Source organism: Papio anubis, chromosome 7 (assembly GCF_008728515.1).
Source record: "Papio anubis isolate 15944 chromosome 7, Panubis1.0, whole genome shotgun sequence".
Classification (NCBI taxonomy): domain Eukaryota; kingdom Metazoa; phylum Chordata; class Mammalia; order Primates; family Cercopithecidae; genus Papio; species Papio anubis.
In genome coordinates, this window is record NC_044982.1 from 85,051,104 (window position 1) to 85,073,752 (window position 22,649).

The following is a 22,649-nucleotide window of genomic DNA, read 5'->3' on the forward strand; positions in this document are numbered from 1 at the left end:
TGACTCATCCAACCTAATTTGGGGTGGGGACTGAGGAATGGGAAATGGTTCCCCTTTTTAAAAAGAGATTCTAAGCCTGAGCAACATGATGAAACCCCACCTCTACAAAAAATACAAGAATTAGCCAGGTGTGATGGCAGGCGTCTGTGGTTCCAGCTACTTAGGAGACTGAGCTTGGAGGATCGCTTGAACCCAGAAGGCAGAGGTTGTAGTGAGCTGAGATCGCACCACTGCACTCCAGCCTGGGCAACAGAGTGAGACCCTGTCTCCAAATAAAGTAAATAAAAACAATTCTTATTTGGAATGTTTTTCCTCTAGTTCTTTCTACCCCTTTGATCCTGCATAATCTCCAAAATTAAATAGTATTTGCTGTTTAGAATTTCATGAATAAAAACTCAGGTTAGCCACACAGTGGCATGTACCTATAGTCCCAGCTACTTAGGAGGCTGAGGCAGGAGGATTGCTTGAGCACATGAGTTTGAAGCTAGCCCTGTCTCAAAAAAAAAAAAAATCTCAAGTTACTGTGTTCCTTGGATAAATGTCCTCATCCACCCTCCATTTTGCTGTTTCTGTCTCTTTTTTGGGTGCTGGTAGTGTGTTCCATCTTAGTCCTTGTCCACATATTTACATCTTTTTTTACCCAATTATCATAGGCCTGCCTTACTTGGCATATTTTGTATGACACAACGAAGGATGATTTAAATTTTTTATTTTTATTTTTATTTTTATTTTTTTTTTGAGATGGAGTTTCACTCTTGTCACCCAGGCTGGAGTGCAGTGGTGTGATCTCGGCTCACTGCAACCTCTGCCTCCCGGGTTCAAGCAATTCTCCTGCCTCAGCCTCCCAAGTAACAGGGATTACAGGCGCCCACTACCACGCCTGGCTAATTTTTTGTATTTTTAGTAGAGACAGGGTTTCGCCACATGGGGCAGGCTGGTCTCGAACTCCTGACATCAGGTGATCTACCTGCCTCAGCCTCCCAAAGTGCTGGGATTACAGGCGTGAACCACTGAGCCCAACTGATTTTTTTTTTTTAAACACAGAGTCTTGCTTTGTTGCCCAGGCTGGAGTGCAGTGGTGCGATCTAAACTCACTGCAACCACCACCTCCCGGATTCAAGCGATTCTCCTGCCTCAGCCTCCTGAGTAGCTGGAACTACAGGCCTCTGCCACCACACCTAGCTAATTTTTGTATTTTTAGTAGAGACGGGGTTTCACCACGTTGACCAGACTGGTCTCGAACTCCTGACCTCAAGTGATCCATCCACCTGCCTCGGCCTCCCAAAGTGTTGGGATTATAGGTGTGAGCCACCATACCCAGCCGATTTAAGATCTTTTGGTGCTGAAATTCTGTGTGTGAGAAATGTTGGTCTAAAGTTAAATTACATTTTTTTCCCTTTGCTTTCTTGATTAAATAGACTACAACCTTAATATGGTTCACTGGATCTCAATTTAACTTGATTTTTCTTTTGGCAGGTGCTGAAGAAAAAATCCTAACAGAATTCCGTGAAGCTTGCCATATTATACCTCATGACTTTCATCTGCAGGCCATGGTGCGTTCAGCTGGCAAACTGGTTCTTATTGACAAGTTACTTCCAAAACTTAAAGCTGGTGGCCATAAAGTTCTGATCTTCTCTCAGATGGTACGCTGCCTAGATATCCTAGAGGATTATTTAATCCAGAGGAGGTAAGAAAAGAGTCATCCTAGCCTGTGGTTACTCTGTCCTCATAAAGCAGCAAAAAGTAGGAGGGCCTGAGTTTAATTAGAGTTGACGAATTGCAATAACAGGAGTTTTTAAGATTCTCACTCTCAACTTGGGTTTTTGACCAGCTTTGATATGGGAGTACTGGTATTGATCCTAGCCTGCTGTTTCGGTCTCCACTTCTGCTTAGCCACTTATATTTTTTTTTCTGTGAACAGGTACTTATATGAACGCATTGATGGGCGAGTTAGAGGAAACCTTCGACAGGCTGCCATTGACCGCTTCAGCAAACCTGACTCAGACCGCTTTGTCTTCTTACTGTGTACCCGGGCTGGTGGACTTGGTATTAATCTTACAGCTGCTGATACCTGCATCATCTTTGATTCAGACTGGAATCCACAAAATGACCTGCAGGTAAAGGAATTCATTGTCTTAGGGAGTAACTACCTAACTTGGGAGATTTTTCAACAAGAATGGGATCTTTTAGAAAGGCCTTTCAGAGAGTTTGGAATTGTTTCCTTAGTTAAGGGTGGCAGTTAGTTCAGGGAATCAGCAAACGTTTTCTGTAAAGGACAAGATAGTAAATGTTTTAGGCTTTGTGAGCCATCGATTCTCTGTTGAAACTGCTCACCTCCAAATCCTGTAGCACAGAAACAGCCATAGATAATATGTAAATGAATGGGTGGTCCCACCTGTGTCCCCATTGAACTTTATTTATAAAAACAGATGTCCACGCAGACTTTAGTGTGCTGACACCTGGTCTACATAATATGGTGATAATTTCATCTTGAAATTGACTCTTGGTTTTGAGTTGATCTCATGGCTGCTCTATAGAGGTGAAAGAGTCATAAATCGGTATTTTGTATCCTTTCCCCTGCTAATTTTATGGTATCTTTCTTCTTTCCTTTCATTTTTATTTTAAACCAGGCCCAGGCACGATGTCATCGAATTGGGCAGAGCAAAGCTGTGAAGGTGTACCGCCTCATCACTCGTAATTCCTACGAGAGAGAGATGTTTGATAAGGCTAGCCTCAAGTTGGGATTGGATAAAGCTGTGCTTCAATCCATGAGTGGTCGGGATGGCAACATTACTGGAGTGAGTCGTCTTAGTTTATAGATAAGTTTGTAGTGAGTCATTGTGATAGAGGAAAACAAAAGCTGTTTTTACACAGGGATTTGACTACCTTATTTGGATTCTCAATTATTATTTCTTAAAATGTAATAGATAAAATATTATGGCATGGTTAGATATTATTCTGTTGATAGTCTTTTCATCTTTCTATTGGTTTTTACAGATCCAACAGTTCTCTAAGAAGGAGATTGAAGATCTTTTAAGAAAAGGAGCATATGCAGCCATCATGGAGGAAGATGATGAAGGCTCCAAGTTTTGTGAAGAGGACATCGACCAGATCTTGTTAAGACGAACTACAACCATCACCATTGAATCTGAAGGAAAAGGTTCCACCTTTGCCAAGGCATGTTCTGTCTGTGCCAGAGGCTAGAAAGGCAGAGATAGAGACTGGAATCTCTAGGATTTAATTATGTTTTTATGCTGGGGATGGTGGCTCATGCCTATAATCCCAGCACTTTGGGAGGCTGAGGCGGGCAGATCATTTGAGGTCAGGAGTTTGAGACCCAGCCTGCCCAACATGGTGAAACCTTGTCTCTACCAAAAATACAAAAATCAGCCAGGAATGGTGGCATGTGCCTGTAGTCCCAGCTACTCAGGAGGCTGAGGCAGGAGAATCACTTGAACCTGGGAGGTGGAGGTTGCAGTGAGCTGAGATTGTGCCACTGCACTCCAGCCTGGGCGAGAGAGCAAGACTCTGTCTCAAAAAAAAAAAAAGTTTTTAAAACATAGTTGCTGATTTTGCACCACTTAAAAAAAAAAGTCAGCTTTACCTCTACATTTGTTTTTCTCTAGGCAAGCTTTGTTGCTTCTGAAAATAGGACAGATATTTCTTTGGATGACCCCAACTTTTGGCAAAAGTGGGCCAAAAAGGCTGACCTAGACATGGATCTGCTCAACAGCAAGGTGAGTTTCTTCTTTTAGGGAGGAAGTATTGCAGAAGACTACACTTCTTTCAGGAGTGTTTACAGCTGCTCTTGATTATTTGATGCTAATTGTTGGTTATGATGGTGTATTGTATACAAGGGCTGTTGTGGATACTTTCTGCCTAGGAGGCCCCAGAAAAGTAGTTGCTTTCTGAATAATTTTGCTTTCTGTAGATTATTTTACATGTCATTTTAAAAAATCTCTGAGTATCTACACGTTACATTCAAGGTTATTGTAGTCCACAATTGTCTTATTCTTTTCCCATGAGCAAATCAGGAAGAGAATTACTTCTCCTTCTGTTCTCTTCATAGAATAATTTGGTAATTGACACACCTAGAGTACGAAAACAGACGCGCCACTTCAGCACTCTGAAGGATGATGACCTGGTAGAATTCTCTGATTTGGAAAGTGAGGATGATGAGCGGCCTCGCTCCCGCAGACATGACCGTCATCATGCCTATGGGCGCACTGACTGCTTTCGGGTGGAAAAGCATCTCCTGGTATATGGGTAAGACCCCACCTTACCATTAGAGGCAGTACATACTGCATCCCAATCCTGATACTCTCTGTTTGCCTTTCAAATTGGGGGCTCTGATTAGTGAAGGGATCATGTGAAAAAATATTTGCCTTGGAGGGAGTTTTTTCTGTTCATTCTGTTACTATGTTTTTTAAGCTCTTTGTTTCACACCTTTTCAGAGACATGATTCTGAGGGGCAGGGGACTATCATTTCTCAGAAAAATGTTAATGTAGTTTTATGTTTTTTAGTTGGGGACGATGGCGAGATATTTTATCTCATGGACGCTTCAAGAGGCGTATGACTGAACGAGATGTGGAGACCATTTGTCGGGCCATTCTTGTGTACTGTCTTCTACACTACCGTGGGGATGAAAATATTAAAGGCTTCATCTGGGACTTGATTAGCCCAGCCGAAAATGGCAAGACAAAAGAATTGCAGAATCATTCAGGTAATTATCAACTCTTTACTTTATGTTTTTCTATAGGTTAATCTAATCCTTTTCAGGTCCAAGGGTTTTTCTCAATCCAAGTCTTTGATGTCTCCCCTTTCCCAGGTCTATCTATCCCTGTGCCTCGTGGACGCAAAGGAAAAAAAGTCAAGTCACAAAGCACTTTCGATATCCATAAAGCAGATTGGATCCGGAAATATAACCCTGACACTTTGTTCCAAGATGAAAGTTATAAGAAGCACTTGAAACATCAGTGTAACAAGTAAGCATAGAATTTAGCAGACATTTTCCACCTCAAACTTTCTACACTGTTACTGAGCCAACTCTTCCTCCTTCCCTTCTAGGGTACTGTTGCGGGTACGAATGCTATACTACCTGAGGCAGGAGGTTATTGGAGACCAAGCAGAAAAGGTGTTAGGGGGTGCCATTGCCAGGTAAAATTCTGCTATATATTTTTTTGATTTATGCCCTGTCTTATTTGAGGAAAGATTGGTTTGCTTATTTCATTTTATGCTATCTTTGGGATACCTGATAATTTAAATCTATATATCAGGTCTTTAATCCTATACTTGACACTAGTGGGAGGAAATAGGGTAGATGCATGAGTATTTAAATTCATGGATACAGGAAGATACCTATAATAACCTTTGCAAGGATTCTCACTTTAATTTCTTGCATTTCTATGCTGACTCTGCCCTCTTATACCTTTAGTGAGATTGACATATGGTTCCCAGTAGTGGATCAATTGGAGGTTCCAACAACATGGTGGGACAGTGAGGCTGACAAGTCGCTGCTCATTGGAGTCTTTAAACATGGTATGTACCTTCTCCTATTCTACTCCTTTCATACTGAAGATTTATGTTCACAGATGAAACATTTATCAAAATGCTTCTGAGAAATAACTGAGTTATCTAATTGATCTTCAATAAATTTGAGTAGGAAATTAGTTCTTAAATATCCAGAGCAAAGCAGTTAGTTCCTATAAATAGATGTTCAAGAAGGACCAGATGGATAGGTAAATCTCAAGGTAGGGAGCCTCCCATCTGTTCTCTAATCACTTATTAGCAGTGTGTTACTGCACTGTATGCTGTGGTAAGTTAGGGTCCCACGAATCAGAGCAGGTAATACACCCCAACTATTGTTAATAATAACCACACTTAATTTGTATGACTTTCCTCTGGATGCACGCTAGCATAACAATTGCAGCAGACCGTCTTGTCACAGTTGTATTTCTGGGCATGTAGGCAGAGGGAGGGGTCAATAATGTCACCTCAGAGGCAAAGCACCACCTGCAGGGTGGACTCTTTCTGGATGTTATAATCTGAAAGAGTGTGGCCATCCTCCAACTGTTTGCCCACAAATATCAGATGCTGCTGGTCAGGTGGGATGCCCTCCTTGTCATGGATCTTGGCTTTGACATTTTCACTGGTGTCACTGGGCTGGACCTCAAAGGTGATGGTTCTTCCTGTGAGGGTCTTTACAGAGATCTGCATGTCTATGTCAGCTTGGCCACCTCACAGAAGAGAAAGAGCTGAAAATCTTCTATTTTCGTAAATGTCCCATTTGTCTAAATGTTCAGTAGTCACTCTGATATAGGTATGAGCAGCAGTTTTTGAGTGAAATAAAAATAGAGTATAAGAAGGGAGACTGACTAGCCAAAACAAAAACACAGTGGGGGTAAGAATATTTCCTTACTCTCATAGCAGTTTTGCGTAATACCAAATCCCAGGCACTAAAAGCAGTGAGCATTAACTTTCAGCCAAGTGACTTTGTGAATTAGAATGTCTTTTTTTTTAAAGAATACTTTTGGGTTTTTTTCTATAAAATAAAAGTAATGGCACTTAGTCTACATCTTTTTTGAGACATTTAATGGGATAAATAACACTGCAGGGGCCGGGTGCGGTGGCTCACGCCTGTAATCCCAGCACTTTGGGTGGCCGAGGCAGGCGGATCAGGAGATTGAGACCATCCCGGCTAACACAGTGAAACCCCGGCTCTACTAGAAATACAAAAAAATTAGCCGGGCGTGGTGGCTGGCGCCTATAGTCCTGGCTACTCAGGAAGCTGAGGCAGGAGAATGGCGTGAAGGGCGGAGCTTGCAGTGAGCCAAGATCGTGCCACTGCACTCCAGCCTGGGCGACAGAGCAAGACTCTGTCTCAAAAAACAAATAAATAAAAATAAAATAAAAATAAATAAAACTGCAGGCAAGGCATGGTGGCTCACACCTGGAATCCCAACACTTTGGGAGCCTAAGGCTATCAATCACTAAAAACCCTTCATGATTCTAAATTGGTATAAAAATGTTAAATATAGTAATAAACCCAGTAGTTGTCCAAGATAACATTCTAACTATATTTTCCATTATGAGCAGTATAGAACATATTCTATTCCAGCAGCATATAAAGTAAGCATAAAGGCAAAACAAATCTCTCATTTTCTTCAACTATGACCCTTTTTCTTCTAGGCTATGAGAAATATAATACTATGAGGGCAGACCCAGCCTTATGTTTCCTAGAAAAGGCTGGCCGACCAGATGACAAAGCAATTGCAGCAGAACATCGAGTGTTGGATAACTTCTCTGACATAGTAGAAGGGTAAGCATTAGTATTTATTCTTTTAAAACTCTAACTTATGCTGTGAGGTAACTCTAGCCTTGACTGAACCCAGTGGGATTCTTAATTGTAATTATACTCAAAAGTGATAGATCCTTAGCAAAAATAGGACGAGCATAAAGGACTCCATAAACTGCAATAAACCACATGTTGCCATAAGATACATCTGAGGGTGAAAATGAATGTCACTTGTAAATGGCTTATTTGATGTTCTATTTGGTTTGGTTTACAACACTTTTCTGTACAGCTGCAGTAGCTGAGAGGATAACTGGTCTCTTGAAAGATAATGGCCAGCAGCTCTTATAAGTTGCTTCTGTGGAAGAGCCTTAGGCACTTTCAGCCCTGGTTTATCATCTCCCAATGGTACCTGACACATAAAGGTACTTATTTTGCCTGAATACATGTCCCAATGATGAGTTGCCATGCTAATACTGAGCCACCAGGTAGGGCAGTGTTGCCCTGGTTTGGGTGCCAGTGAGTTTAACAAAACTTCTCACATGAAGATCTGAGGGGCATGTGAAACAGTTGGCTTAATTAATGAATACCTACCCATTCCATCATGACTGAGAGATTTCTGTTTGATGATCACACCCTCAGTTTGCCTAGTGTAGGACCCTCAGAGGAAATTGGGTTATTTTTTCATTGCAAATCATTTATGCCACCTGTCTGCTCAGAAGAACAAAGTAATAAAAACAAAAAAGCATGAGCCATTCAAATGAAGTAATAAAAAGTAAATAGTTGGGTAGGAGGAAGAATTACATAATAAAAAGTCCTGTCAAGAAAAAGGAACTGTGTTGATCAAAGTGTTTCAAATTCAAGCAATTATGAATGGCAATTGTCAATTTCTTGTAATTATTTTTATTCCATTGGATGCTATACCAGACTGACCCAAAGTTTTGCACCTGGCCTGCCATTCCTGTGAACACGAAATTAAATACTAAGCCAGGCACTGTGGTTCATGCCTGTAATCCCAGCCCTTTGGGAGGCCACGGTGGGTGGATCACAAGGTCAGCAGTTTGAGACCAGCCTGGCCAATAAGGTGAAACCCCATCTCTACTAAAAATACAAAAAAAATTAGCCAGGAGTGGTGGTGCATGCCTGTAATCCCATCTACTCAGGAGGCTGAGGCAGGAGAAACACTTGAACCCGGGAGGTGGAGGTTGCAGTGAGCCGAGATGGCACTACTGCACTCCAGCCTGGGCGATGGAACAAGATTCCATTTCAAAAAATAAATAAATAGAATAAAATAAAATAAAATAAAGACTAGGCCAGGCTGGGATCACTTGAGCCCAAGGGTTTGAGACCAATCTGAGCAACATGGCGAAACCCCATCTCTACTAAAAATACAAAAATTGATCCTGGCTACTCAGGAGGCTAAGGCAGGAGAATTGCTTGAACTCAGGAGGCATAGGTTGCAGTGAACTGAGATCGTGCCGCTGGAATCCAGCCTGGACGACAGAGTGAGACTCCGTCTCAGGTTAGGCATGGTGGCTCACTCTTATAATCCCAGCACTTTGGGAGGCCAAGTCGTGTGAATCCCTTGAGCCCAGGAGTTTGAGATGAGCCTGGGCAATATGGCAAAACCCCACTTCTACAAAAAATATAAAAATTAGCTGGGTGTGGTGGCGCACACCGGTAGTCCCAGCTACTCAGGAGGCTGAGGGAGGAGGATCGCTTGAGTCCAGGAGGTTGAGGCTATGGTGAGCTGTGATAGGGCCATGACACTCCAGCCTGGGTGACAGAGTGAGACCCTGTCTCAAAAATAATACTAATAAAGATTATTTCATGCTAGATATACGTGTGGCTAGGTCTTCATCCTAGGTCCCCTTAGTGATAGAAGATACATTATTAACATTTTCCTGTGCCTCTGCATAATTTTAGGGTTGACTTTGATAAAGATTGTGAAGATCCTGAATATAAACCACTCCAAGGTCCCCCAAAGGACCAAGATGATGAGGTAAGGAATTCTCATTTGAGTCTCACTTTTCTCTCTTACTAGTTTTAAGTCTTCTCCCATTCTCTGAATCTTGAAGTATATTGGTTAATTTATAATACAAAGTGGAAAATGAATTATACCATTTGAGAATAGAAAGTATTAATGGAAAAGATTGTAATGCCAGTCGGGGGAGATCAGGGATAACTTTTTGGAGGAGCTGGACATTGAAGGATATTATTTGACTAATAAATTCCTGACTTCTATTATCTTCGAGTCATTAATAGGAACTGACCTTTCAGGTTCTACTTTCTTGTTCTTTTAGTTGGTTGTTACCAAGTTTTTGTGGGGTACATTTCTTTAGAAGTTTTTCTTGATCCCTTGGTGCCGTAGAAGGACACACACAAGAAAGTGATTTCAGAGTGCCAACTTCCCCCCCTTTCCCTCCCCGCTCCATCCTATTGGGTGGATCTCCTTCTCTAGGGTGATCCCTTGATGATGATGGATGAGGAGATCTCAGTGATTGATGGAGATGAAGGTAAACTTCTAGGTCAACTAGTATAATTCTGTGTGGGGTGGTGGGTTGGGGAATTATTCACTGAATTCTGTCCTATCCTGGGATTTCTAAGAGCTTTGCCTTTGGGTGGGTTAAAATACTAGTATTGCCTCTACTACCCTTGCTATACTTCCTATTCATTCTACTTTGTTTTCCACAGCCCAGGTGACCCAACAGCCAGGCCATTTATTCTGGCCTCCAGGCTCTGCCCTAACAGCTAGACTTCGGCGCCTAGTAACAGCATATCAGCGCAGCTACAAGAGAGAACAGATGAAGATAGAGGCTGCAGAACGTGGGGACCGGCGAAGGCGGCGTTGTGAAGCAGCCTTCAAGCTGAAAGAAATTGCACGGCGGGAGAAACAACAACGGTAAAATAAACCTGTGCTGATCTATGTCTTCAGTTATGGTCCCTATACTGAAAGCCATCTCAGGAAGGATTTATTTGGAATTCTCTAAAGAGGGACCATTTTTTCTGCTTTGGGTGGTTAAACCTGTAGAAATTAAAACCTCACTTGTGTACAGTAATCATTAACTCTCAGGTAGGCCTCCTGTATAGACATTCTCATTGATATTTGCCTGTGCCATTTTCCCCCTTGGCTCTGTAATTCTTACTCATTACGGAGTACCTCTCACTGCTTCTTCTGGGCCTTTCTTTTTTTTTTTTTTTTTTTTGCGTCTACTTTCAATTTTTGTGTTTTCAGATATTCTAAAACACATTAAAAAATAACCAGTTTTCTTGTGTTCTTCTGATTATTGTTGCCCTACTTTTCCTTTTGTAGATGGACAAGGCGTGAACAAACTGATTTTTATCGAGTGGTGTCTACGTTTGGTGTGGAATATGACCCTGACACCATGCAGTTCCATTGGGATCGCTTCCGCACTTTTGCTCGACTAGACAAAAAAACAGATGAAAGCCTTACCAAGTACTTCCATGGCTTTGTGGCCATGTGCCGCCAAGTATGCCGCCTTCCCCCAGCAGCTGGAGATGGTAAGCAGGATTGCAGAGTGGGTGGGGATGGACGTCAACAGAAGCAACTCTGTTAATTTCTTCTTCTACTCCTGTCTCTTGCAGAACCCCCAGACCCTAATCTGTTCATTGAGCCCATCACTGAGGAGAGGGCCTCACGGACTCTTTACCGTATAGAATTGCTTCGGCGCTTACGGGAACAAGTTTTATGCCACCCCCTTTTGGAAGATCGACTGGCATTGTGTCAGCCTCCTGGTCCTGAATTGCCCAAATGGTGGGAGCCTGTTCGGCATGATGGGGAGCTTCTACGAGGGGCAGCCCGCCATGGGGTGAGCCAAACAGACTGCAACATCATGCAGGACCCAGACTTCTCTTTTCTGGCTGCCCGTATGAATTATATGCAGAACCATCAAGCAGGAGCACCAGCTCCATCCTTGTCACGCTGCTCTACTCCACTGCTGCACCAGCAGTATACCTCACGCACTGCCTCACCATTGCCCCTGCGCCCAGATGCTCCTGTTGAAAAGTCACCCGAGGAGACAGCTGCCCAGGTCCCCAGTCTGGAGAGTCTGACTTTAAAGCTAGAGCATGAGGTGGTGGCCAGGAGCCGACCAACCCCACAAGACTATGAGATGCGAGTAGCCCCCTCTGATACTACCCCTCTGGTTTCTCGGAGTGTTCCACCAGTCAAACTGGAGGATGAGGATGATTCAGACTCTGAGCTGGACTTGAGCAAGCTGTCACCATCATCTTCTTCTTCCTCATCCTCATCCAGCTCCAGCTCCAGCACTGATGAGAGTGAGGACGAGAAGGAAGAGAAGCTAAGTGAGTGCATGCGACAGGCTGTTGGCCCTCTTCCCTGTTTCCCCCTCTCTTCTCTTTCCCTTTTCGAAATGCATCCTCTTGAGAGAGATTTTGATTTTGATTTGATAAAATGTTAAAAGAGACCTGTTGTTCTTTAGGCCTTTATTCAAAGCGCATATAATAAATATCATTACCATATGACATTATTCTTCCATCTTTTCTCACACATTCTGTGGGATCTCTTACCAGCTGACCAGTCCCGCTCAAAGCTCTATGATGAAGAGAGTCTCCTGTCCCTCACTATGTCCCAAGATGGGTTCCCAAATGAAGATGGAGAACAAATGACCCCTGAGCTTCTGCTACTGCAAGAAAGACAAAGAGCCTCTGAGTGGCCCAAGGTAACAAACAGCCTCATCCCTGGACATGTAGAGTCCAGAAATACAGTGTAACATTATATCCAGGGAACAAGGAACATATGGTTCTGGTTTTTTTTTTTTTTTTTTTGAGATGGAGTCTCGCTCTGTCGCCCGGGCTGGAGTACAGTGGCCGAATCTCAGCTCACTGCAAGCTCCGCCTCCTGGGTTTACGCCATTCTCCTGCCTCAGCAGGACTACAGGCGCCCGCCACCAAGCCCAGCTAGCTTTTTGTATTTTTTAGTAGAGACGGGGTTTCACCAAGTTAGCCAGGATGGTCTCGATCTCCTGACCTCGTGATCCGCCCGTCTCGGCCTCCCAAAGTGCTGGGATTACAGGCATGAGCCACCGCACCCGGCCTGGTTCTGGTTTTTTAAAATTGTGTTTATTGCTGCATTTTTTTTTTCCCCCAGGAAACTTCCCAGTCAACTTAGGAATCTTAATAGTATTAACTTCCTCCTTTCTGCCTTATGATTTTTACCCATCCTGGTAGTGATGGCGCTGTTGAGTATCACAGGATCACACAGCTAGTACTCAGACTCTTAAAATGGTATTTCTTTCTTTCCCCATTCAGGATCGTGTCCTGATAAACCGTATTGACCTCGTCTGCCAGGCCGTACTCTCAGGGAAGTGGCCTTCTAGCCGTAGGAGCCAGGAAATGGTAACAGGAGGAATTCTGGGGCCAGGCAACCACTTGCTAGACAGTCCCTCATTGACTCCTGGAGAATATGGTGACTCTCCAGTCCCCACACCACGAAGTAGTAGTGCAGCTTCCATGGCAGAGGAGGAAGCATCCGCAGTCACCACAGCGGCAGCCCAGTTCACCAAACTTCGCCGAGGCATTGATGAAAAGGAGTTTACAGTTCAAATCAAAGATGTAAGCTCAGCATATGGGCATTGGGAAGTGGGGAGGGAGGCTGGAATCCTTGCTGTAACTAATTTTACTAATAGGTTACTAAACTCATTTGGTTAGCTAATTTTAAAAATGAGAACACAGAGCTTACAAAGATCTATTTAGGAAGAGTCATTTTTCCTGGTTGTTTTCCTTATTGAACCCTATTGATTATTAATCCTATTAATATTCAACAATAAAAAGTTTCTTAAATTAGTATGTTTAGAAATAGCAGGATTTTGCCCCTGTGATGAATTGCCATGCTAATACGGAGACACCAGGTAGGGAGTTTTACCCTGCATTGGGTGTTGTTGAAATAAACTCTTTCTCGTAAATGCTGAGGGGCACTAGGTGAAGAAGTGAAATCTTTCTAAGGAAAAAGGGTATATGTTTTCTTGTATTTATAATTTTACCCTTTAGTCAGATGGCCTTCCTTCTCTCCATCGTTGGGCAAGAGGATGATTTATAGCCCACATCCCTCAAAGCTTAATCTTTACTTTGAAAAACATGTACCATATGATGTCTTGAGTGGGTGGCTTGTGTTCCTAGGAGGAAGGATTGAAGTTAACATTCCAGAAGCACAAGTTGATGGCGAATGGAGTAATGGGAGATGGACATCCACTGTTTCATAAGAAGAAGGGGAACAGAAAGAAGCTGGTAGAGGTGGGTGGTAGAGAAAGTCTTTAACCTGATGATTAGATTGTCTTTTTATTCCCAATAATTGATGAAGGCAGTGGGATTGAGGGAATGGAAAATACTAGAGTAATTTCATGACTACCATTGGCTCTGCTCCCCCTCCCTCCCTCCCCCAAAGAAGAGTATGTGCTCATGGGGGTGGATTCTGGGTTTGCAGCTGGAGGTGGAGTGCATGGAAGAGCCTAATCACCTTGATGTGGACCTGGAGACCCGGATCCCCGTCATCAATAAGGTGGATGGTACTTTGCTGGTGGGTGAGGATGCCCCTCGCCGGGCTGAACTGGAGATGTGGTTACAGGGTCATCCAGAGTTTGCTGTTGATCCCCGATTTCTAGCGGTGAGTGGCAGTCCCATCCAGCAAGATTTAGTCATTCCTTCGGTATTTAAGCTGCATGAGAAAGAGAAAGTATGACATACTATATCATCATTTCTGTATCTGCAAGATAAGGGTAATAATTAGTAATACCCAGTCTTCCAACCTCACAGTTGTGATGCCCAAAATAAAATAATGTTGAAGTACCTTAAGTGCTAGGCAAATATTTACTGTTGAACTATTATATAAACCACCTAATATTTTTTGGAGAGATCCCACTTAATGACAGTTTTCCACTAGGATTAATCCTTTATCTATGCAATAAGCATTTATTATCAAACAAAAGACACTAGTACTTTAATAATTACTCCACAGAAAATTTCTATTCCTGTAGGATAACTGACTTTTTTCTATTGCAGTATATGGAAGATCGCAGAAAACAGAAGTGGCAAAGATGTAAAAAAAATAATAAGGCAGAATTGAACTGTTTGGGAATGGAACCAGTACAGACAGCTAACTCTAGAAATGGGAAAAAGGTGAGAGAAATTGCAGCATTACCACTCTGTTCCCACACTAGATGTGACATTAAAGGCTTTCAATGATGATTGTGACTAATGTTATTTATCTTTTTTCCTATGTATGTTTCTGTGAAAAATTATCTTGCGTTCACCAATAAGGAAACCAGTTTTTTTGTTTTTGGTTTTTGGTTTTGGTTTTGGTTTTGGTTTTGAGACAGTGTCTCACTCTGCTGTCGCCCAGGCTGGAGTGCAGTAGTGCAATCTCGGGTGCAATCTTGGGTTCAAGCATTCTCCTGCGTCAGCCTCCTGAGTAGCTGGGATTACAGGCACCTGCTACTGCGCCTGGCTAATTTTTGTATTTTTAGTAGAGATGGGGTTTCACCATCTTGGCCAGGATGGTCTTGAACTCCTGACCTCGTGATCCACCCACCTCGGCCTCCCAAAATGTTGGGATTACAGGCTTGAGCCACTGCACCCGGCCTTAAGTTTTCTAATTCTATATATTTTAGAAGTGTTTGGACAGGTCTACTAAGGAAAATAGTCATGAGATTTCCCAATATATAAAAGGTTGAGAATCACTAATAATATGTCAGTAATGGAAAAAGCAGAGGAAACTATGTTTTATAATTTGTAATAATAAATTTGGCCATTAAGTTATTCTATATTTTCAAATTTACTTATACTTTTATGATGGATAATAGGCCATTTGGTGGATTAAGTACCCATAGTTTCTTCTTTCCACCAGATTACAACTGCAAAAGTTTCTCTTGGCTATGCTTACCTTACTTTCTGCAATAGTTGTATTTTTTTTTTATTTTTTATTTTTTTGAGACAGAGTCTTGCCCTGTCACCCAGGCTGGAGTGCAGTGGCACAATCTCAGCTCATGGCAACTTCTGCATCCCCGGTTCAAGTGATTCTCTTGCCTCAGCCTCCCGAGTAGCTGGGAGGGACCACTGGTGCATGCTACCATGCCCAGCTAATTTTTGTATTTTTAATAGGAAGAAGGTTTGCCATGTTGGCCAGACTCTTCTCAAACTCCCAACCTCAGGTGATCCACCTGCCTCAGCCTCCCAAAGTACTGGGATTACAGGCGTGAGCCACTGTGCCTGGTCAATAGTAATTTTTTTTTTCTTTGAGACGGAGTCTCGCTCTGTTGCCCAGGCGGAGTGCAATGGACTGATCTCAGCTCACTGTAACCTCTACCTCCCAGGTTCAAGTGATTCTCCTGCCTCAGCCTCCCAAGTAGCTGGGATTACAGGTGTGTGCCACCACGCCCAGCTAATTTTTGTATTTTTAGTAGAGACGGGGTTTCACTATGTTGGTCAGGCTGGTCTCGAACTACTGACCTCGTGATCCGCCTCAGCCTCCCAAAGTGTTGGGATTACAGACGTGAGCCATAGCGCCTGGTCAGTAGTTGTATTTTTAAAGCATACATAAATCATTGTTTGGTAGAGTCATTTAAAATGGATTAGCACTTGCCTTATCTAATCATTCCCCCATTTGATCTTCTACAGAAATCTTTATACACATATAGTCATCCCTCGGTATCTGTGAGGGATTGGTTCCAGGACCCCCACAGATACCAGAATCCGTGGATGCTGAAGTCCTTTATATATAAAATGGTGTACGGGCAGGTGTGGCGGCTCTTACCTGTAATCCCAGCACTTTGGGACGCTGAGGCAAGAGGATCACTTGTACCCAGGAGTTCAAGACCAGCCTGGGGACCCCACTGGGACCTTATCTCTACAAAAAATAAAAAAAATTAGCTGGGCCTGGTGGTGCAATCCTGTAGTCTCAGCTATGGGGAAGCTGAGGCAGGAGGATCACTTGAGCCCAGATGCTGAGGCTGCAGTGAGCCATGATGATGCCACTGCACTCCAGCCTGGGCAATAGAGTGTGAGACCCTGTCTTAAAAAAATAAATAAATAAATAAATAAGTAAGTAAAAATAAAATAAAATCATGTAGTATTTCCATGTAACCTACACACTTCCTCTGATATACTTTAATCTCTTGATTACTTATAATACCTAACACAATATAAATGCTATGTAAATAGTTGTTACACTGTATTGTTTTAAAATTTGTATTATTTTCTCTTTTTCTTTTTTAGTTTTTTGTTGTTTTCAAATATTTTCAATCCACAGATGGTTGAATCCATGGATATGGAAGGCTATGTGCATACACATATATTTATGTGTCTGTATAACCACATGGAATATCTTTTAACAAAATTAATTTTAAAGTAAACTATCAGTATTTTGCATTTAACAAGTTTGAAATGCAAAATATATGTAGATTTATGAGGCTTATTTTTATATTGATGGAAGTGTTACCATGGAAGAATGTTTCAGTTTTCCCTGTTAGCCTCGATGAGAACAAGAGTGCAATAAACAGAATGGTTGACATGGGAAAGGCTGGTGGCTGGAAGGATAATGCCATGTCTGTCTTCAATTTAACATTAGAGAGCAGCCTGTAAGAAGGGCCTTTCCTTCACTGTTACCTATTTTTACCTCAAGTACTTCTGCTACTCCCTTATAGTCAATTGAAACTCTTAAGAAATATCATAGAAAATCACAGAAAATCCTAATATGACTAGTACAGAATTTATTTATTTATTTATTTATTTTTTGAGACAGAGTCTCGTTCTGTTACCCAGGCTGGAGTGCAGTGGCATGATCTCAGCTCACTGCAACCTCCGCCTCCTGGGTTTAAGCGATTCTCCTGCCTCAGCCTTCTGAGTAACTGGGATTGCAGCCATGCACCACCACACCCAGCTAATTTTTTTTTTTTTTTTTTTTTTTTTTTTAGACAGAGTTTCACTCTTGTTGCCCAGGCTGGAGTACAATGGCACGATCTCGGCTCACCGCGATCTCTGCCTCCTGGGTTCAAGCGACTTTCCTGCTTTTTTGTATTTTTAGTAGAGATGGAGTTTCTCCATGTTGGTCAGGCTGGTCTCAAACTCCCGACCTCAGGTGATCTGCCTGCTTCAGCCTCCCAAAGTGCTAGGATTACAGGCGTGAGCCACCACGCCTGGCTGACACTCAGCTAATTTTGATATTTTTAGTAGAGACAGAGTTTCGCCATGTTGGCGAGGGTGGTCTCGAACTCCTAACCTCAAGTGATCTGCCTGCCTCAGCCTCCCAAAGTGCTGGGATTACAGGCATGAGCCACCACGCCCGGCCCAGAATTCTTAATATAGAATTGACAGTGAATCTAGCACTACGTTATTCCTGGAACCTGCAGGAATAACTTCTAGCTTCAATTAACTTAATCAGAATTTTTAGTCAGAACATCTAGAAGAAGCCATTTAAAATTCAGATATATGTTTTTTATCAATGTGGAACAAAAATTATTTTACTAAATTTGGTGAGGAGTTTCTGACAGTTTTTTGGTGTTCTAGACATTTAGAAGTCTTTATCTGACCTGTCTTGAATTCACCCTGCTTTGATGTGCTAATAGAGGATATTATTGTAAATGTCAATATAGTTGTGCTACACTTCACATAGTAAGAACAGGTGAACAACTTGCCATCAGGAGACACTTAAGTGTTTTTTTTAATGTGCATTTACTAATTCATTCATTGTCTTACCCACACCCCTTCTTAACAAAGGTAAGCATTTGTGAAATGGTTGACTGAAGATACAATATAGTCATGGGTGAAAAAAGCAAAAGCTGGTTAATATGAGTTTCAGTACGAAATCATTGATGTTACCTTCAGTATCGGAATGTTTCAACCAGCTAGGTCCAGCATTTCCTCCTTCCCATTACCACCAATCAAGCCTAGTATGGCTATGCTTGTTTTGCCTCTTCTAAAGTACATTCAGTAAAAAAGCATTGTAAGCTAGGACTCCATTGGCTTTGGTTTCTTTTCTTTTTTCCCCATTCTTTCTTTTTATTATCTTCTATTCTCTCCTCCTAGGGTCATCACACTGAAACAGTGTTCAACCGGGTTTTGCCAGGGCCTATTGCACCAGAGAGCAGCAAGAAGCGGGCCCGTAGGATGCGACCAGACCTTTCTAAGATGATGGCCCTCATGCAGGGTGGAAGCACTGGGTCTCTATCTCTGCATAACACGTTCCAACACAGCAGTAGTGGCCTACAGTCTGTATCATCTTTGGGTCACAGCAGTGCCACTTCTGCATCTTTGCCTTTTATGCCATTTGTGATGGGTGGTGCAGCATCATCCCCTCATGTAGACTCCAGCACCATGCTTCATCACCACCACCACCACCCCCACCCCCACCATCACCACCATCACCATCCAGGCTTGAGAGCCCCTGGCTACCCCTCTTCACCAGCGACTACCGCCTCTGGTACTACCTTGCGGTTGCCACCACTGCAACCTGAGGAGGATGACGATGAGGATGAAGAAGATGATGATGATTTATCTCAGGGCTATGATAGCTCAGAAAGGGACTTCTCACTCATTGATGATCCTATGATGCCAGCTAACTCAGACTCCAGTGAAGATGCTGATGACTGAAGCCCCAGCATGGGCCCCATTGCTTGGGCGGCTGCTGTATTTTTCATTTACTCTGGCCCTTGGACTATGGAAACGTGGGAGGGGCAGGGGAGCTGTGGGGAAGTCCAGGACTCCAGGAGGTGAAAAGGAAAAAAAAAAAATGTACCTGATTGCTCCCAATTATGAGAGGATTGGGTGGGCAGGGGAACTCCTAAAATAATACATGACCACTTCCTCATTTCTGGGGAAGGAAAGGAGACTAGAGCAGCTGGTGCGCTCACCCCTCCCTAGTCACCTCCATTAACCACAGACTATGTAGCGCTGGCCCTAGCCTCTGGCAGAGCCTGTTCCTGGCCGAACTGTGGATACAGCTGGAGGGTCAGGAACTGTTACCTTCCTTCCCTTGGCATTAATAAATTTAAGTTAATCCTTTTCCACTCTTCCTTGGTTCTATATTTGCTCAAACCCAATGTGAGCATTGATTTTGAGTTGTTCATAGTGGGTAATTTCAGCACCACTTTCCTTAAGTTCAATACTATTCATACTAAGTTACCTTGGATAGAGCAGACAAGTCATCTGTACTCCTCTAAAGGGTATATATAAATGTAGACTGTCCAGCTGGCTAAAGGCAAGGGAATTATTTAAGGTAAATGCTAGGTAGGCAAACTTCTGGATTCAAACTCCAAGTTTTTAAAAGAGACGGGGAGCAAGAATCTCATCAGGAACCATTTACATTTTGTTAGTAATTAACTGAAGTAACGGTTATTTGGGGTAATCCCTAGAATAGTGTCAGTTTTCATGAACTGCAGCAAGGGGACTGGCTCACTGGAAGGATGCTGCCACGACTGGCTCAGGCGTTGGGGTTGTGGGAAGGAACTAAAAGTTTGTGGAGCCCCTCAGGTCATTTGTTTCCTCTGACTTATACTACTGCTCAGTTAAAGCTTGGACATACTATTTTCCTTTCGAAAGCTAGGTTCCTCCCCATAGCTTGGGTCGTAGTTTATCGCGAGGCTGGGCTCCATTTCCCTGGTATGAGTTCTCTGTCCCCGCGGCTCGACCCAGCATCCTGGCACCGAAGATCCCTCCAGCTCTGGAGCAGTTAAAGGCTTTTGCATTCCCATCATTTCCAGGAGGGGCGCATGCCCAGTTACACTGTAGTATTACCACTTTTATCCCACGCTAGATCCCGCTGTTTCCGCTCCCCCTTCCTTTGCAAATGGGGTGGAGCTATTACACCCGCGCGCGGCAGCTCTTGTGAGGCGGTGCAGGCACCACCTCCTTCGCTTCGCCTAGCGGCTGCCGCCTAGGCAAAAAGTCTTGAGGTCCTGGAAACCGCGGCTGGGCTGAGTTAAGGGCGGAGGCAGAGCGTCACGTGACGACGTCGATTCGCGTGCGGCAGTGGCGAAGTTGACAAGAAAACCCCGCGAAAATCGACTGTTTGCCTCGCACATTTTGTTGATTTTTCCCTGTTTTTCTTTCTGTCTCCCCCGCCCATCCGAAAGAGGATTGGGGGGGGGAAAAAAAAAAAAGAAATCCCTAACGCTGTCGGGACCCGGAAGCGGAAAGGGCATCTTTGAGGTCGATACTTCCGGGTCATTGGGAGAGTGCGGGATTCCTGGGCCGAGAGCGGGTGGCGGAGCCGGGACCTCGCGTGATTCTCGGAACCCGAGGAGAAGCGGCGTCTGGGGCTATGGCTGTGACTCTGGACAAAGACGCTTATTATCGGCGAGTGAAGAGACTGTACAGCAATTGGCGGGTGAGGAAGATCCTGTAATTTTTCCTAGGGAGCCCCTTCAGCCATCCCATAATAACCCTGTTTCTCGGCGCCCTTTTTTCTCTTTCGGTCAGGAATTCCCGGGTTCAGTGCCTCACCCTTTTCGTTGCTCCCGAATCGTTCACCGGTGGCGGCCACGAACGCTGCCCCTTAACAGGGAATCCCTCGCATTCACCCTGTCCTGCGGCCATCACCATCTTCCCCGCGTGCCAGCCTTGGTCATGCATAACAGCACCTCTCGCAGTCTCTTCCCGCCCTAGAAGAGGCAACATCCTTCCCCCCTGCTTAGTGGTCACGTCTCGTTGCCCCTTCCTGCCGTGTTCTCACGCACCCACGCACTCGCTCTGTCCCTTCAAAACCACAATGTTCCACCCCTGGTCCCGCCAGGGTTATAACCGTTTTCGTAAAGAAGAGATGGAAGGGCAAGAAGGATGTCAGTCGGGCTCTTAGCGTTTATCGTTTGCGGGGCATTTCCTGGAGTTAAAAAAAGAAATACTGCTCACGCGCAACCGCCTCATGTTCTAGGCCCTGCTGTGGGTTACAGAGAGAGACCTAACGCTGAAAGCCTGCAGACATTAGTAATACCAAAACAAAACAAAACGATGCCTAAAACCTTATTAGTTCCTTGGTAGCGTATCCGGGGCACGTGTTCATTAAAAGAGCTGTGGCAGTTCCCAGTTTTTTAAAGATTCGGCAGTTTTGCTGCTTTAAAATCGTCCACAGTTAAAACTTATTTTTATGATGTTAACTTACTAATTGAGCAAACATTTGGTTGCATTCTGTGATGTAGTCTGAGTTGGCTAGCTTAAGTCTTGCCCCTGAACCCTGTCATTAAGGGAAGATAAACTAATAAAGATTTTTTTTAACCTGAAAAACGTTTTGAGAAAAATGATCAGTTCTCATTTCAGCATTGTAAATAACTACCTTTCAAACTGATCATCTACTAAAACCAAGCCATTAAAATTGGTTGTTTCCTTGCCATTCATATTAAAGGTGCCCGTGCATGTTTCATCTTTTGAGGCTAAATACATTAAATAATTGAAAATAAAATTGATTCTCTGTTGCATTTTATGAAAAGCAAAAACAAGAACTAAATGCTGGATGAATGCTGAACATTTTATTTTTTAAAATTTTTTGATTTTCTACCAAATGATTTTTTGCACCTTCTTTCAGTGTCATATTATTATTTGAACATAATCTATGTTAGAAAAACATTTTAAAATCTTGATACTTTTTAATGATCAGTAAGTACTAAAAATCCGAAACCCTCTCTTCTACCCATAAACCCTGAAACTATAAACCTTTGATTCGAAAATTGTTTCTAGTCTCAGTGATTCAGATTCATCAAATCATTTCATTCTCTATACCATTCATGAAAACTAATCTGTAGCTCTAAATTCCCTTTCATTACAAATTAACTGTGGCCTGGCAAACCTAATATAAAATGATCGTCTGTAAATCCATGAAAGTTATTTCCCACCCACCGTTTTTTTTGTTTCTCAAAAATCACTGAAGTTTATCTTGGTCCTTTTACTACCTTAATGACATCATCTTGGGAGAATGTTAGACATTGATAAGACACTGATGGTGTAAATAAAGTTATGCGCCAGGTCTATGTAAAAATGTACCAGTTAACAAAACCTGTGGATGAAAAACTTACTTGAGTAAGACTTTTTATTAACACAAAAGACTGCTTTTGTGTTAATATGTCCAGAACCCACCTGTAGAAGTTCTTTGTGTATGCAGTCTTTTCAGCCTGCAGTGCTTCCATTCTGATATACTTAATTAGAGATAGTAGTTTCCTGGGTTAAAGCTGGTTGTTTATCCTCCTGGATATAGCAGAAAGATAGTGGGATATATAGGTGTGTTGTATAACTTTTTTCTCTTTTACACCTTTTCTTTTTTTAATGAGAAAACTGGGATTGAAATAGAATAAATTAAAGTGAATGGTAAAAATTCCAATCCTGCCTGGGCACCGTGGC

General features: G+C 42.9%; 2 protein-coding genes, 1 long non-coding RNA gene and 2 other non-coding genes across 17 annotated transcripts in view; 4 read left to right on the forward strand and 1 right to left on the reverse strand.

Moving 5' to 3' along the window:
- The window catches only part of CHD8 (chromodomain helicase DNA binding protein 8), a 68,281-nt gene extending 48,954 nt beyond the window's left edge, over positions 1 to 19,327 (forward strand). For 8 of the 13 annotated variants that reach the window (XM_009211123.4, XM_009211117.4, XM_021940992.2 and 5 more), the window contains 22 exons: positions 1,477 to 1,687; positions 1,922 to 2,117; positions 2,631 to 2,798; positions 2,998 to 3,177; positions 3,627 to 3,737; positions 4,070 to 4,266; positions 4,525 to 4,724; positions 4,806 to 4,986; positions 5,069 to 5,158; positions 5,436 to 5,539; positions 7,190 to 7,319; positions 9,219 to 9,294; positions 9,754 to 9,808; positions 9,987 to 10,194; positions 10,606 to 10,814; positions 10,899 to 11,618; positions 11,847 to 11,995; positions 12,585 to 12,887; positions 13,452 to 13,565; positions 13,756 to 13,935; positions 14,331 to 14,447; positions 18,351 to 19,054. In XM_009211123.4, the coding sequence (XP_009209387.1) occupies positions 1,477 to 1,687; positions 1,922 to 2,117; positions 2,631 to 2,798; positions 2,998 to 3,177; positions 3,627 to 3,737; positions 4,070 to 4,266; positions 4,525 to 4,724; positions 4,806 to 4,986; positions 5,069 to 5,158; positions 5,436 to 5,539; positions 7,190 to 7,319; positions 9,219 to 9,294; positions 9,754 to 9,808; positions 9,987 to 10,194; positions 10,606 to 10,814; positions 10,899 to 11,618; positions 11,847 to 11,995; positions 12,585 to 12,887; positions 13,452 to 13,565; positions 13,756 to 13,935; positions 14,331 to 14,447; positions 18,351 to 18,914 (4,463 nt within the window). In that variant the 3' untranslated portion in view covers positions 18,915 to 19,054. Of the gene's footprint in view, positions 1 to 1,476; positions 1,688 to 1,921; positions 2,118 to 2,630; positions 2,799 to 2,997; positions 3,178 to 3,626; positions 3,738 to 4,069; positions 4,267 to 4,524; positions 4,725 to 4,805; positions 4,987 to 5,068; positions 5,159 to 5,435; positions 5,540 to 7,189; positions 7,320 to 9,218; positions 9,295 to 9,753; positions 9,809 to 9,986; positions 10,195 to 10,605; positions 10,815 to 10,898; positions 11,619 to 11,846; positions 11,996 to 12,584; positions 12,888 to 13,451; positions 13,566 to 13,755; positions 13,936 to 14,330; positions 14,448 to 18,350 lie in introns of all 13 variants that reach the window. The other 5 variants (XM_031668260.1, XM_003901535.4, XM_021940990.2 and 2 more) reach the window with 3 other exon arrangements.
- Positions 7,742 to 7,851, forward strand: LOC116276214. The gene has a single exon (XR_004185644.1). It is a non-coding gene; the product is annotated as a small nucleolar RNA U6-53/MBII-28 (small nucleolar RNA).
- LOC116276215 lies at positions 13,145 to 13,248 on the forward strand. The gene has a single exon (XR_004185645.1). It is a non-coding gene; the product is annotated as a small nucleolar RNA U6-53/MBII-28 (small nucleolar RNA).
- On the reverse strand, positions 13,592 to 21,075 carry LOC103886108. The gene is made up of 2 exons (XR_649541.4): positions 20,766 to 21,075; positions 13,592 to 13,986 (listed from the first exon to the last, which is right to left on the reverse strand). It is a non-coding gene; the product is annotated as an uncharacterized LOC103886108 (long non-coding RNA).
- Positions 19,886 to 22,649, forward strand: part of LOC101025167 (FACT complex subunit SPT16) — a 34,388-nt gene continuing 31,624 nt past the window's right edge. The window contains exon 1 of the mRNA XM_003901536.4: positions 19,886 to 20,649. Coding sequence (XP_003901585.1) covers positions 20,584 to 20,649 — 66 coding nt within the window. The 5' untranslated portion in view covers positions 19,886 to 20,583. The remainder of the gene's footprint in view (positions 20,650 to 22,649) is intronic.